This window comes from Paecilomyces variotii (genome assembly GCF_004022145.1).
Source record: "Paecilomyces variotii strain CBS 101075 chromosome Unknown C8Q69scaffold_1, whole genome shotgun sequence".
Taxonomy (NCBI): Eukaryota; Fungi; Ascomycota; class Eurotiomycetes; order Eurotiales; family Thermoascaceae; genus Paecilomyces; species Paecilomyces variotii.
This window is the reverse complement of record NW_021167140.1, coordinates 4,570,748-4,582,422: the sequence shown is the minus strand read 5'-3', so window position 1 is coordinate 4,582,422 and position 11,675 is coordinate 4,570,748. Positions and strand designations below refer to the sequence as shown.

Below are 11,675 nucleotides of genomic sequence, written 5' to 3'. Positions count from 1 at the left end.
ACCAGGCCAACCATCGCGATTCGTTTCCTTCTCCATCAGACGCTAGCTAGGCTTTAGATTATTTCCCGGCCATGGGGATTACGCAAGCCCAGTACAACCTTCGCGCTGGAGATGCGGAGGACGTATGGCTGCCCGCGAATCAAACCCATAGGCGCGTAGCAAAAAGGAGACATATGTACATACAGAGACCCTGTTACTGGTCGCCGGGGACAGAAGTCATGACGACTGTCCGCACAGACGAAAGGGGACAAAGAAACAGACAGAAGAAGATTATTGTTAACAAAGAACAGTCCTCAAACGCCCCGGCGCCGATCTCCCGCAAAGCAAAACAGCAAACAGTGCCAAACACAGACAGTCCTAGCCAGGTCGTCGTATAATGACCGGAGAACATGCCGTTCGACGTGGCCAGACAAGATCAGTCGAGAAAGCGTATTGTTGTATTAGGATTTGTACCATAAGTGTATGTAACTACTCCATAGAGTACTCCGTACTGTAGTTCGCAGAGGCCATCTCACCACGGCATGCGAGCGTATATTGAATGTCCCCTTCCCCCACACTCTCCAAGCCCATCTAGAAAAAAGTATGCTCGGGGGCGAACGTCCACAGCGGCTGCGGAGTGACATTCCGTCGACGTGCGATAACCGCCCGGCGGGCCACGTCGTTAGCTTCGAACCACAAACGGCAGTCCTGGGCCTCAACCTCGAGGTTGGCGATCCAGAGGACGAGGAAGAGAACAAGGAGGGCCAGGAAGATCCACTGCCGATTCCATCGCCGGTCCCTGCAGCCGTCGAGCTCGGACACTTGCTGGCGTTTCTCGCCAGAAAGCTTGTCTGTATCCGTTTGAGCTTGGCGGTTTTGGCGCGAGGATCGGTCGACTTTCTTGACAGCAGGGATCGGTTGGCGGCCTGGCAATTGTCCCTGCTGGAGAGCAGCAGGACGCTCCTTATTTCCCTTGAGCAACGGGGCCGGTGTCAAGAACCGAAGACGCCCGTTTCTCGCACCCAGGCCGGTCTGCAGCCTGATGCGATTGCTCGCCGACTGGACCAACTCGGAGACGATTATGTGACGCTTAACGCGGATCTCCGGCGGCTCTGGGCGCTCCTCGCTCTGGCATGCGCGAGACTCCACGGAATACTGAGTCATGGTACCGGCCGAAATCACTGGACGTTCCTGGGTTTGAGTGGCAGCAGTAGCGACGGAACGCGCTGGCGTCTGCGTGCCACTTGAGGTCGTGGAAGCCCCCAATGTCTGGGTCTGGCTGGAAGTCATAACACTTCCCGCCGTCTGAACTCCAGTGGAATTCATCGAGGGTCCCTCCGTTTGGCAAGCGACCTCTTGATACGTCGCGGCAGTGATTTCGGGGACAGAACTGCCTGAGGGACTGTCGGCAGGCGCTAACACTCCGAGACCTGGGTTGCTGCCAGCAGCATTGGCCCAAGGCGTCTCTGGTTCAGCCTGGTGGATTGTCGGCAGGCAGTTCTGTGCGGTCGATATCCCAGACTCGGAGTCTGGCCCTTCGTTGGATACTACCGCTGGCTCCGTGTATGGCTGTTGTTGCGGGACTTGGCTATCACACGCAACATAACCAGGTTCAAACCGGGTCACTGGGAGAGCGCTCAACACGATGGCGTCTTCGAAGACTGCCCTGACCAGGCCCCGTCGCTTGGTCGCATCCAAAGTGATGCGAACCAAATCGCGCGGGTTCTTCGAGCGCTGCGGAACGAGTTGACGTTTCGTCACTCTCCCATGCCCTCCTCTCTGGCAAGGCCAGGAGATTGCCTGTAGTCCCTCATAAAGAGGGGCAGGTCTCTCCGAGAGTGGCAGAACCGACGGAGTCGGTAGGCTTTCCAACGCATCTGCCATCGTTGAGTCGTCGTACAAGTCCATGGAGTCGGGGAGGGGAATTGGCCCCTGGGCTGAGATGCCCATGGCTTCCCCGTCTCCAGCTTGCGGGATAGGGGTTGTGAGGACGTCAAAGTCAGTCCCCACGCACTTATCAGCGTACTCCTTCCCTTGGACAGGTTCTGTACCGACGGACTTGTCTTGATAGACCTTCCCTGGGGTACTCTCCGTTCCGATGCACTTGTCTCTATACTCCTTCGGCGGCACACAGATCTGCCTCTCCAGGTCCGGCTTACCAGGCAAAGCCGGCCGAGGCAGCGAACTGACCTCGACCGCTTGCCCATGCGGCACCTGCTGTTGGCTGCAAGAGGGAGAAGGAGTATAGACCGGCGAACGGGAAGAGGAGGGAAGCGAACCATCAAAGACCTTGGGTGCGGATGGCGAGATAGCGGACGCCGTTGTGGGCGTACCAGCGGCCGGCAGCACAGTTGCAGAGAGAGATTTGTACAGCAGACCCGTTGTCTGCTGCGTGCTCTGCGCTTGATACTGCTGCCGCCATGGCTGGTACTTAGGAGGCTGGTATGAGGTCGACGGCGCGAAAGTGGGTGGTTGATAGGTCGGAGCCTCGTCGTCGTCTGCATCCGATACCTCACTTTCGCTGCTATCTTCCTCCCCCGTGGTCTCCTTTGCGGCAGACTTTGCGGCCTCGATTGCCAGAGCTCTCTGTTGTTGCTCTTCTGCCCGAGCCATTTCGATGGACTCGGCGTTGGCCGCATCTCTGCGAGCTTTTTCGAGCTCCACAGTGGTGTTTGCCGCGATGGCCTGCGTTTCTGCAACGTCGGCCATATGGATGGCTCTGGAGAGGCGCCTCTTGAGCTCTTCGACTTGTTCTCGAAGAGACAATTTGAGGAGGCTCTCCTCTCCTTGTTCGGCCCATCCTCGCCGCTCTTCGCGGTAGAGGGCGATTTCTTGGTCGAAAGACCTCACCAGGTGGTGTTGTTCCTGGATCTTTTGGTTTAAAGTCTCGATCTGTTCGTCCTTGTTCTCGACCTCCTTGAGGAGGCTTCTGATTCGCTTCGTGCTCTCCATCTAGGTGGTGTTTCGAGTACTCAGGAGGTATGGTATGGATGAAAATGAAGTAGCAGTTAGACGAGACGCAGTAAGACGAGACGTGGAGGGGAATGAGAAGAGGAGGAGAGAGTCTGTTGTGTGCGTTAAAATAACCAGCTACGAAGGTGTTGTTGTGTTATTGATGGTCAAAATCAACAGGCGGCCTCCCCAGGTCAATAACATCCTCGACTTCACTTTCACTACGAGGACGGAGCTCCCTGATCCAGTCGACCTGAATCAGCCAGACGCCATATAAACACGGTAAGTGGCGGGGTCAAGGTAAGCCATACGTCTCGTAGCCAGGAGCTGCATATACGCCATTGATATTTCCTTTTTGACCAGTTCAGGTCAAAGGATTTCTATTATGATGTCTTTCAAACCAGAAGGCAACAATGCATAGTAGACTTGATATTTAAAGGCATAGATGAAAGAGGCCCTGTTTACAGAAAGATAGAGACAAAGAATCGACTACGTCAAGTCAACTACAATCTCATTGTCATTCTATTCGTCCCTTTATACTACCTTTGTCTAGATATTTAAGGGCATGGATTAGTATCCTCAACATAGCCACTATAGCAGGGCACATTGCAATAGACTACTTATATAAGTATCTAGACTTTCTATGATCAAATTGAGATCATATACAAGACTCTATGACTGACTACTGTCTTCTCAAATGAAAATGATAATACGAGATACGAGCCAAAGGCCGTCAACGGTCTACTAATCTTGTCCGTTTCAAAAATTTCAACACTGTGTCTGCTTACATTATGAATTATTACAGCGTTTCGCTTGACTAGAGTACAGAATAGAAGTGGGAAGACTAGATTATGTCTTCTATCTCTTCTCTGGTGGCTGTATTGAGTAGTAGCGTTATTCTCATTGACGCAGAGTCGACCCCTGCAAACCCAATAGGCTGCTATCATGGGGAGCTACAAATGCCCTATTAGTATATTTATGAGGAACAGACTATCCTTGTTTCAGCTTACAGCTTTCACAGCGCGGTAGCCGCGCTCATCGTGCGTAGTCTCGCTGAGCAATTCTCAAGAAAGGCTTTCAGCTCGGAGTCTGGAGAAGCTATCTGGCTTTCATTAGAAGACGTGTCACTGTATTCGTCCTAAGGCGAGGACGACGAAGCTGGCCATAAATAAGCAAGTATGATAATGCCCATAACCGGATAAGACCCCAGCATAGTGAGTCGGAATAAGTTTGTATATGTCCTGGAGAGAAATGCAAGGGAGCTTCACTAAATAGATAACGCATGCCTACTTATGAAATAGTCGACGCTAGAAAAAAGGTAACAAATATCCCGTATGTTGACAGCGCAGAATCTAACCGAGACACCGAAAGCTCCCAGGTCAATGATGACCTCTTGACAATATACAGATCCACCGGAACATAATCCTCAAGAAAGATCCAAAAAGAGCGATACAAGGAGACTAGACTACATGAGTAGACTATATATGAGTAGAGAAGTATGGCGTGTGCAGAAAGTAAACAAATGCAGTATCTTGGGCCCTTTCAGATGGCTGTAAATACGGAAGTGCCGTTAACGCCGTGTAGCCGTGCAGCCTTGTAAAACCACAATATTCCATGCTCCAAATTCGATCCAGTCCCACGAGGCGTTGGCGTGCCTTCGAATATTAGGGACAGAAGACTTGGATTTGACGTATGGTAATTAGGCACCGTCACCCCATAGTCCAACAATGCCCATGGCAAGAGCAAGGCCTGACAGCCAGGCTCGAGCGCGCTGCAGCTTGCGCTCCTGCTCCATCTCCTGCTCGACGGTCTCACCATTCACTTCCGATGCGGGCTCAACAACGACCAGGTCGTCCTCCTTCTTTGTCGTTGCCTTCTTCTTTCCTGCAAGAGCTGGCACTCCAAGGTCCTCAACGACCATCTGGGCCCAGCCCACGAAACCTTTGCTACGGTTGAACAGAAAGTCCATTCCGAAAGAGCCAATACTGGAGGTGAGAACCATCCATATCAAGTAGGGATGCTTGCGTCGCTTGGACGAAAGACAATAAGCGAAGAGGATACAGCCATTGGTCAAGTTCGAGAGCTGAAGAGCGTGCTTGCGGGTGCGACGCTTAACCTCCCTCAGAGCGCGAGTGGCATCCGGAGCGGTGGGAAGGAGTCTCAAGGAAGGAATGGTGATAGAGGCAGTCGAATATGACAGGCCCTGTTTTTCACATCTGTCAGCCACGCTCGAACAATCGATTAATCCAGAGCGTATTCATTCATTGAGAATGCGCGAGTAGAACCGGCGATGCGGAGAAGATTCCCTGGGAGCAAAACATCGAGTCCGGTCGGCAGAGAGGCCAGAAAGCAGCGCGTACATACCGTCAAGAGTCCCAGAGACACTGTTCCGACGAACTTCGTGACCGTGATCGGGCAGGCCATCTTGCTTGTCGTACTCTTAACGATCTGCGACACTGGGCTAGGTAGAACCGGTTGCCGATGCGCCTAAGTATGCCACGCGCGAGCTAAGTATTGACCCGGAAGACCAGGGTAACAATTGCCTTGAAGATAGCCGTTGACCCCAAGACAAGACAGTAAACTCGATAGCTGTGTCTCCGAAACAGGCAGACTTCAGTTGCACGAGAAGAGTACCAATGCAGGATCACCGCGGGACAAGATGGATGTGACGTCTTCTTTGTGCGCTGGAAGGAATCATTCGGAGTTGTGGCCAGCGCGCGTTCGGCCAATGATGGGCGGTCCGATTGCAACCCTCCGTGGCTATGATAATCAGATAGTAATCAAGACCAGTTACAATCTACAGAAATAAGGTATTATTTAGCAATATTTAGCAGATAATCCTAACTGGTGTAACCGATTGGGGATGTGCCGAAGAAGCTCACAAGAAGAAAAGATGCCGCGGCATCTCGTGAGGGGACGTGAGCTGGAACATGTAAGTATTAAGCTATTATTCCTCCCCAGTTAGCTTCTACCTTAACTTATCCCATGCTGACTTTCATCATTCAATTTATCCCCCCTGTATGATAGTCTCTATCGCAGTCTCACTACCACTGTGTACCTTGCCCACCAGCATACATATACGCAACGCAACACAACGCAACCATGACTCTGTCGAAGTCGGAGTATGTCAGTGACACCTGGAAGGACGGCATCTTTAGTACGGAATCGGACCCATAGATGAGAAACGTGATCCCTGCAGGACAGCCTCTAACATAGTATTTGCAGATAAGAAGGTCGTCTTCTGCACGGGCGGCGCAGGCACCATCTGCAGCGCTCAGGTTCGCGCGTTGGTTCATCTAGGCGCGGATGCGTGCATCGTCGGTAGAAATGTCGAGAAGACCGAGCGAGCAGCCAAGGACATTGCCGCAGTGAGACCGGGTGCAAAGGTCATTGGAATCGGAGCTGTTGACGTACGCAAGTTCGAGAGTCTGAAAGATGCAGTTGATCGCTGCGTTAAAGAGCTTGGGAGGATTGACTACGTGATGTATGTCCTCTTCACTCCATCTTTTGTCTCTTCTTTCTCCTATTTCCCCATATCTAGTTACTCCGTTATTACTGTCTATGATGCTTGCTCACATCCATATGCACCTCCAGTGCTGGTGCGGCAGGCAATTTTCTTGCTTCGATCAACCAGCTCTCTGTCAATGCTTTCAAGGCCGTGATGGACATTGACGTCCTTGGCTCCTACAACACTCTGAAGGCTACTCTCCCACATCTTGTTGAGTCTGCAGGAAAGCACAGAGTGGATTCTAAGACCCGTAAGTCTCGTCTCTGATGATTGTATTATATCTCTCGATATCGTTGTTATCCCATTTCATGCTAATCCGTATTCTCCCCCAAGTGAAACCGAGTCCGCAAGGCACCGGCGGCAGAATCATCTTCGTCAGTGCTACTCTTCATTACACCGGGCTTCCATTCCAGACACACGTGTCTGTCGCAAAAGCTGGCGTTGATGCTCTATCGAACAATACGGCTATCGAGTTCGGTCCTCTGGGCGTCACGTCGAATATCATCGCGCCCGGCCCTATCGCCAACACCGAGGTTAGTCACTCAAGATTCTCCATCCTCGATCGTAAGGAAAATACAAGTGTTATATACTGATAATAATATAATCCAGGGCGCATCCCGCTTGATCCCCGAGCAGGACCTGGAACAGATCACCAGATCACAGCCTCTTGGTAGATTCGGTTCCGTCAGAGACATCGCCGACGCAACCGTCTATCTATTCTCAGACGCCGGCAGCTATGTTAGCGGACAGACTCTTGTTGGTAAGTTAACCTGGGATCATTTTTATCATCCACCCGAGCTTTCGCATACTAATGTCTCTCGCAGTGGACGGCGCTGCATGGCGCATTGCCTCCAGCACCATAGGATCCGGTATGAAGTATCCGGACTTCCTTCTTTCTGGAACAGAAGTATCTGGCGTTACGGGAAAGAAGAAGTCGAAATTGTAAATATATTGTAATTCTCCCTATGTCTGATAAACCGCGAAGAACTGCTTTCTTTTGTCTTTTTCCCCTCCTCGTAATCGTGGCTCTGTCCTCGAGCACAGGAGACTGGTTGAATTATCTTAGCTGCTGAATTCCGGCCCTTTTCAAATGACATTTTCATACATTAATTATTGCTTTCCTGCTTTCTCATCTTGGAAAGACATCTAGACATGAAAGGAACCTATACCAACATCACGAAAGATTCCATTGTCAAATGATAGTCAATTTTATAAATTAAGGATTGTCTTGTCTCGTCTTGTCAAATTATGCCAAATTATCATAATAAAAGGAAAGTAGTAAAACGCCTACAACCTAAGCGTATTGAATCTTCCCCATCGCCAAAACAACTCCCCCCATATTTCTCTCAAGTCATCATCACAACATCTCACTTTTTTTTCGTCTCTGATAAACACCCCCCATATATCTCTCTTGACGCACCATACCACACAACTCACTCCATGACTCCTTAAATTCTCGCTCAATACACCAGTCGACATGCTTCATCATTCATCATTCCTCATCATTCGGGATTATTAGAGTAATAATACAATTATTCAAAAGACAGAGCGACCAATCTGGGGAGTACGATAATAGTATCGTATCGTACTTTAACTGCACGTGTGGTGCGAGTTGGCTTTTTCTTTTTGTTTCTCTCTCTTTTCTGTTTTAAGGCGCTCACAGATTCGTCAACTGCGGAGCTCCGGGACAAGGAGGAGCCGAGTACTTCGTCTGGACGAACATCTTCTGGAAGCCCTTCTCGCGCTTGTTGAAGAGTTCGTAGACCTTCTCCATGTCCTCGAGCCTGACTCGGTGACTGACCATGTCAAGAGGGTGGATCTTGTCCTCGCGGATAAGTTGCAGGAGGTGGTTCCAGTGCTTGTGAACGGGGGCCTGGCCGTTACCAATCAAACGGATACCGGTCTGCATCAGAGCGCCGATGTTGAAGTGGTTGGTCTGGTGGTGGAGTTAGTATGTGTCATGGCATGTAATTCGAAAGGAAGGAAAAAATGGTGTATACGTACGTAACCGGCGTACACTCCAGTAACTCCGACACGGCCAAAAGACTTGACGGAAGTGATCATCTCATTCAGGAGTTCAGAGGTATCTGTCTCAAAACCGAGCAGCGTCTCGAAGTAGTGAGCCCATCCCTTGGCATATTCACCAGCGGCACACTCAAGGCAGACGTCTGGGCCTCCATCGACCATCTTCTTCAGCTGCGAGGTGACCGATTCTCCCTTGGGGAGCTTCGTGAAATCAACCGTCTCGAGCTTGGGCATCTTTGTCTTGAGCCAGTCTAGGCGCCATGCTCCTTCTCCACCATCAATCAAAATGACACGGCTGGCGCCGTTGAAGAAAGCAAACTCGGCGCACATCTGGCCGATAGGACCACCACCCCAGATCGCGACTACATCTCCCGGGTTGACGCCCGTGTCGGTGACACAATGCCACGACGTGCAGAGAACGTCGGAAAGGTAGAGACCTTTTTCGTCAGGGACATCATCAGGAAGCTTAAGCAGGTTAACATCGCCATATGGCACGCGGACGTATTCTGCTTGGCCACCAGCAAAACCTCCAGTGAAGTGAGAGTATCCGAAGATACCTATGACGGCGTTAGTTAGTATCAATCTAACCGTGATATCTGAGGTTTTAACTTACCAGCTGTGCGGCCTCCATACATTACATTCGCAATCTTGTTCGCGTTCGTACGCTCACAAACTGAGGAGAGCTTCAGCTTGCAGTAGCGGCACTCACCGCAGGCAATCTGGAAGGATGCTACGACGCGCTCTCCAGGCTTGACATTCTTCGCTCCCGGTCCAACGCTTTCGACAACGCCGCAGAACTCGTGGCCGAGGATATCACCCTTGGTCATCTCGATGATCGCGCCTGCGAGACACAATTAGTTGATCAGATTCACGAGCCAGTACTTTTAAGATAATAGCGCATACCATGGTAAAGATGCAGATCACTTCCACAGATCGTGCTACCGGTCACCTTGACAATGACATCTCGATCTTCGATAATTCGCGGTTTCGCCGTTTCAACTAGATCCATTAGCGATGCGGAATTAAAAATATAATATGAACATCGACCACGAAACATACCTAGCTTGACGTTGTTCTTTCCCTGCCAGGTCAGGGCCTTCATCTTGGCTCCCGACGGGTCACCAACTCCCTGATCGCCATAGTTGGTTATATCAGTTCTGATGGTAGCATCATCAGTGTTCCCGATAATCTTCTCGACGCCGTAGACGGCCTGCGACGTTGCCATTTTGGACTAAGCAATTGGGACTTTGGGAGCTGTCTGTAGTGAGAGAGTATTTAGCTACATCCGAGTAGCTAATCACTAAGCCTGATGAACGGAAATCAACATGTACTTACTGGATACGTTCAGAAATATAGATCTCGATTTAACAATTGAAATGTAACTTAATCGTGCCGGCAGCCCTGCTATTTATCATCAAGCCTGGATACGTGAACCATGCTCGGTGGGTACGTCAATCGCCTAGCCTTTCTACGTTGTGTCAGGTTGAGGGAACTGACATCACCGTGAGGTCGTGGCTGATAATCATCTCGACATGAAGCTTGGCAGACCGACCCCAACTTTGGCGAACCCCGTCTGTCGATCTAACAGCCTCGAATTATCCTGGAGCGGGCGAATGAAATCAAATGTATTTTATCTTTTGTCCTGTTGACCTATCCTGAATTTGCTTGAATTTGCTTGGCTCTTGGGGGAGGGTATGGGCGCAAATGGTAACTATTCTAAGTCGGGTTCTGATGTTGGATCCGATAAGACTGTCTGTACTTCACGGTCATCTTGTCATAGCAGTAACGGTGTGCCCTGGGACCGAAGCGGATAACGACGGGATGACGTCCATCTAAGGAAATCCTCAGTTACGACTTCGTAGTACTTACTAATGTCCACCTTTAGTAATGAGCAGTGATGAGTAGTTAGTGCCACGATAGAGTTGCTGTCTACCAGGTGGAGCGGACCGTTTAAATCGCTTTGAAAGATAATGTATGCTGCTTGTCATAGAATATAGCAATGCAGGAAGCCTTACTGGCATGAGTTATGGGGTCTTCAAGGGATAAAATACAAAATGGAAATGCCGACCCTCGTCGCCAGGACCGATATTGATAGTTGTACAACATTCACGCAAAAGATGTTATCACATGGGAGCATAAATAGGTCAGATAAGTTCTATGAGCGGCCGCCGGTGCGCTGACCAGTCGTACGCTGACCGGTCAGAGCAGACTTCTGTCGGAGGTAGTTGCGCACAATGTTCTCGACGGTACCCATGTCGTGCTTGGCTTGCCTGTAGTAATGCGTTAGTCTGTGCCTTCACCATACCCGCAAAGGAGGAGTCCATAGTAGCCAGTATGAACTCGTGGACACGCCAAAATGCCCCCAAAGAAACATACCTCATGTAGTAGAGCCTGGCTCTTCTCTTCCTCTTCTCCGTCCTCTGTACAATCTCCACACTCTCCACGTTCGGACTGAAGACCTTAATCCACATCTCCACTCCCACTCTGGTAAGGTTGTTACGCAGTAGGAATGAGGTATCAATGCCTCTTGATCGGATGTTCAGACACACACCCGAGAAGGGGTCGCCGCTCCGGAAGGTAACGCGCAGAATATCGCCAACCTTGACACTTCTGGGGTTTCGTCGGTAGTCGAAAAGAGCCTTGCGCTCACCGGTCGGGTCAAGCACATCAAGCTGGGATTGTTGGATGACTGAAATGGGATCTTTGCATGTTTTAAGGGCGCTTGGGGGAGGTGCGATGACTTTCAGCTTCTTCTTGTCTGTACCAGAAGGTGTCAGCAGTGTTTATGCCAGGATATCACAACGAAAGTGAGCGCAATCAAAGCAGCATATCCTCAATCAACACAGCAATAAGATCAATAAATAGACATACTCTTATCCGGTCTAAAACGAGCCGGCAGCTGGGACAAGAAAGCCTGTGGCAGCTTCTCAGGAATCGGCGTCTGCTCCGGCTTCGCGGAATAGATGGTGGTCAACGCTCGCCGACAGATCTGTGGCTGCACGAGCTTGCGCGAGACAGACTGCAGGCAGCTCAGCGGCCGCATCACAGAAAACGGAGCCGCCATAGCTGTGAAGTGGTCGAGATGCAGATATTCCCGTGAGTTCGTCTGGAGATCAATCGGTCTTCCTGGTCCGAGCGTCCGACAGAATTTCCGCCAAGCCTGGAGTTGCCTGTTCGGGCAATACTCTTTGCTTCGCCGTCCAGCTGGGAT

At 50.6% G+C, this 11,675-nt stretch overlaps 5 protein-coding genes across 5 annotated transcripts; 1 reads left to right on the top strand and 4 right to left on the bottom strand.

Annotated features, from left to right (window-relative positions):
• Positions 1-473: 473 nt before the first annotated feature.
• C8Q69DRAFT_54590 (hypothetical protein) lies at positions 474-3,189 on the bottom strand. The gene has a single exon (XM_028633771.1). The coding sequence runs from the start codon at positions 2,929-2,931 to the stop codon at positions 571-573; it is 2,361 nt and encodes a 786-aa protein (XP_028489947.1). The 5' UTR covers positions 2,932-3,189; the 3' UTR covers positions 474-570.
• A 1,162-nt stretch (positions 3,190-4,351) lies between these two features.
• Positions 4,352-5,665, bottom strand: C8Q69DRAFT_53910 (hypothetical protein). The gene is made up of 2 exons (XM_028633766.1): positions 5,296-5,665; positions 4,352-5,134 (listed from the first exon to the last, which is right to left on the bottom strand). The coding sequence occupies exons 1-2, from the start codon at positions 5,353-5,355 to the stop codon at positions 4,631-4,633; spliced, it is 564 nt and encodes a 187-aa protein (XP_028489946.1). The 5' UTR covers positions 5,356-5,665; the 3' UTR covers positions 4,352-4,630.
• A 368-nt stretch (positions 5,666-6,033) lies between these two features.
• Positions 6,034-7,385, top strand: C8Q69DRAFT_441338 (reductase with broad range of substrate specificity; the record flags this gene model as incomplete). The annotated part of the gene is made up of 6 exons (XM_028628739.1): positions 6,034-6,088; positions 6,157-6,415; positions 6,526-6,689; positions 6,773-6,972; positions 7,049-7,199; positions 7,264-7,385. The coding sequence occupies 6 exons, from the start codon at positions 6,034-6,036 to the stop codon at positions 7,383-7,385; spliced, it is 951 nt and encodes a 316-aa protein (XP_028489945.1).
• A 238-nt stretch (positions 7,386-7,623) lies between these two features.
• On the bottom strand, positions 7,624-9,822 carry C8Q69DRAFT_454440 (putative alcohol dehydrogenase). The gene is made up of 5 exons (XM_028629701.1): positions 9,524-9,822; positions 9,368-9,463; positions 9,078-9,305; positions 8,444-9,021; positions 7,624-8,375 (listed from the first exon to the last, which is right to left on the bottom strand). The coding sequence occupies exons 1-5, from the start codon at positions 9,687-9,689 to the stop codon at positions 8,097-8,099; spliced, it is 1,347 nt and encodes a 448-aa protein (XP_028489944.1). The 5' UTR covers positions 9,690-9,822; the 3' UTR covers positions 7,624-8,096.
• A 370-nt stretch (positions 9,823-10,192) lies between these two features.
• On the bottom strand, positions 10,193-11,646 carry C8Q69DRAFT_54267 (putative mitochondrial ribosomal protein). The gene is made up of 3 exons (XM_028633768.1): positions 11,336-11,646; positions 10,841-11,222; positions 10,193-10,734 (listed from the first exon to the last, which is right to left on the bottom strand). Exons 1-3 carry the CDS (start codon positions 11,526-11,528, stop codon positions 10,620-10,622), a joined length of 690 nt encoding a protein of 229 aa, XP_028489943.1. The 5' UTR covers positions 11,529-11,646; the 3' UTR covers positions 10,193-10,619.
• Positions 11,647-11,675: the final 29 nt, after the last annotated feature.

Excerpts from the sequence above, each read along its gene's own strand:
- C8Q69DRAFT_54590 (XM_028633771.1), bottom strand. The coding sequence starts at position 2,931 with ATGGAGAGCACGAAGCGAATCAGAAGCCTCCTCAAGGAGGTCGAGAAC.
- C8Q69DRAFT_53910 (XM_028633766.1), bottom strand. The coding sequence starts at position 5,355 with ATGGCCTGCCCGATCACGGTCACGAAGTTCGTCGGAACAGTGTCTCTG. Across the intron at positions 5,135-5,295 it reads TGTCTCTGGGACTCTTGACG|GGCCTGTCATATTCGACTGC; the intron begins GTATGTACGCGC and ends TGTGAAAAACAG.
- C8Q69DRAFT_454440 (XM_028629701.1), bottom strand. The coding sequence starts at position 9,689 with ATGGCAACGTCGCAGGCCGTCTACGGCGTCGAGAAGATTATCGGGAAC. Across the intron at positions 9,464-9,523 it reads AAAGAACAACGTCAAGCTAG|TTGAAACGGCGAAACCGCGA; the intron begins GTATGTTTCGTG and ends TAATGGATCTAG. Across the intron at positions 9,022-9,077 it reads GTATGGAGGCCGCACAGCTG|GTATCTTCGGATACTCTCAC; the intron begins GTAAGTTAAAAC and ends ACGCCGTCATAG.
- C8Q69DRAFT_54267 (XM_028633768.1), bottom strand. The coding sequence starts at position 11,528 with ATGGCGGCTCCGTTTTCTGTGATGCGGCCGCTGAGCTGCCTGCAGTCT. Across the intron at positions 11,223-11,335 it reads TCGTTTTAGACCGGATAAGA|ACAAGAAGAAGCTGAAAGTC; the intron begins GTATGTCTATTT and ends CTTCTGGTACAG. Across the intron at positions 10,735-10,840 it reads GCCAGGCTCTACTACATGAG|GCAAGCCAAGCACGACATGG; the intron begins GTATGTTTCTTT and ends GCATTACTACAG.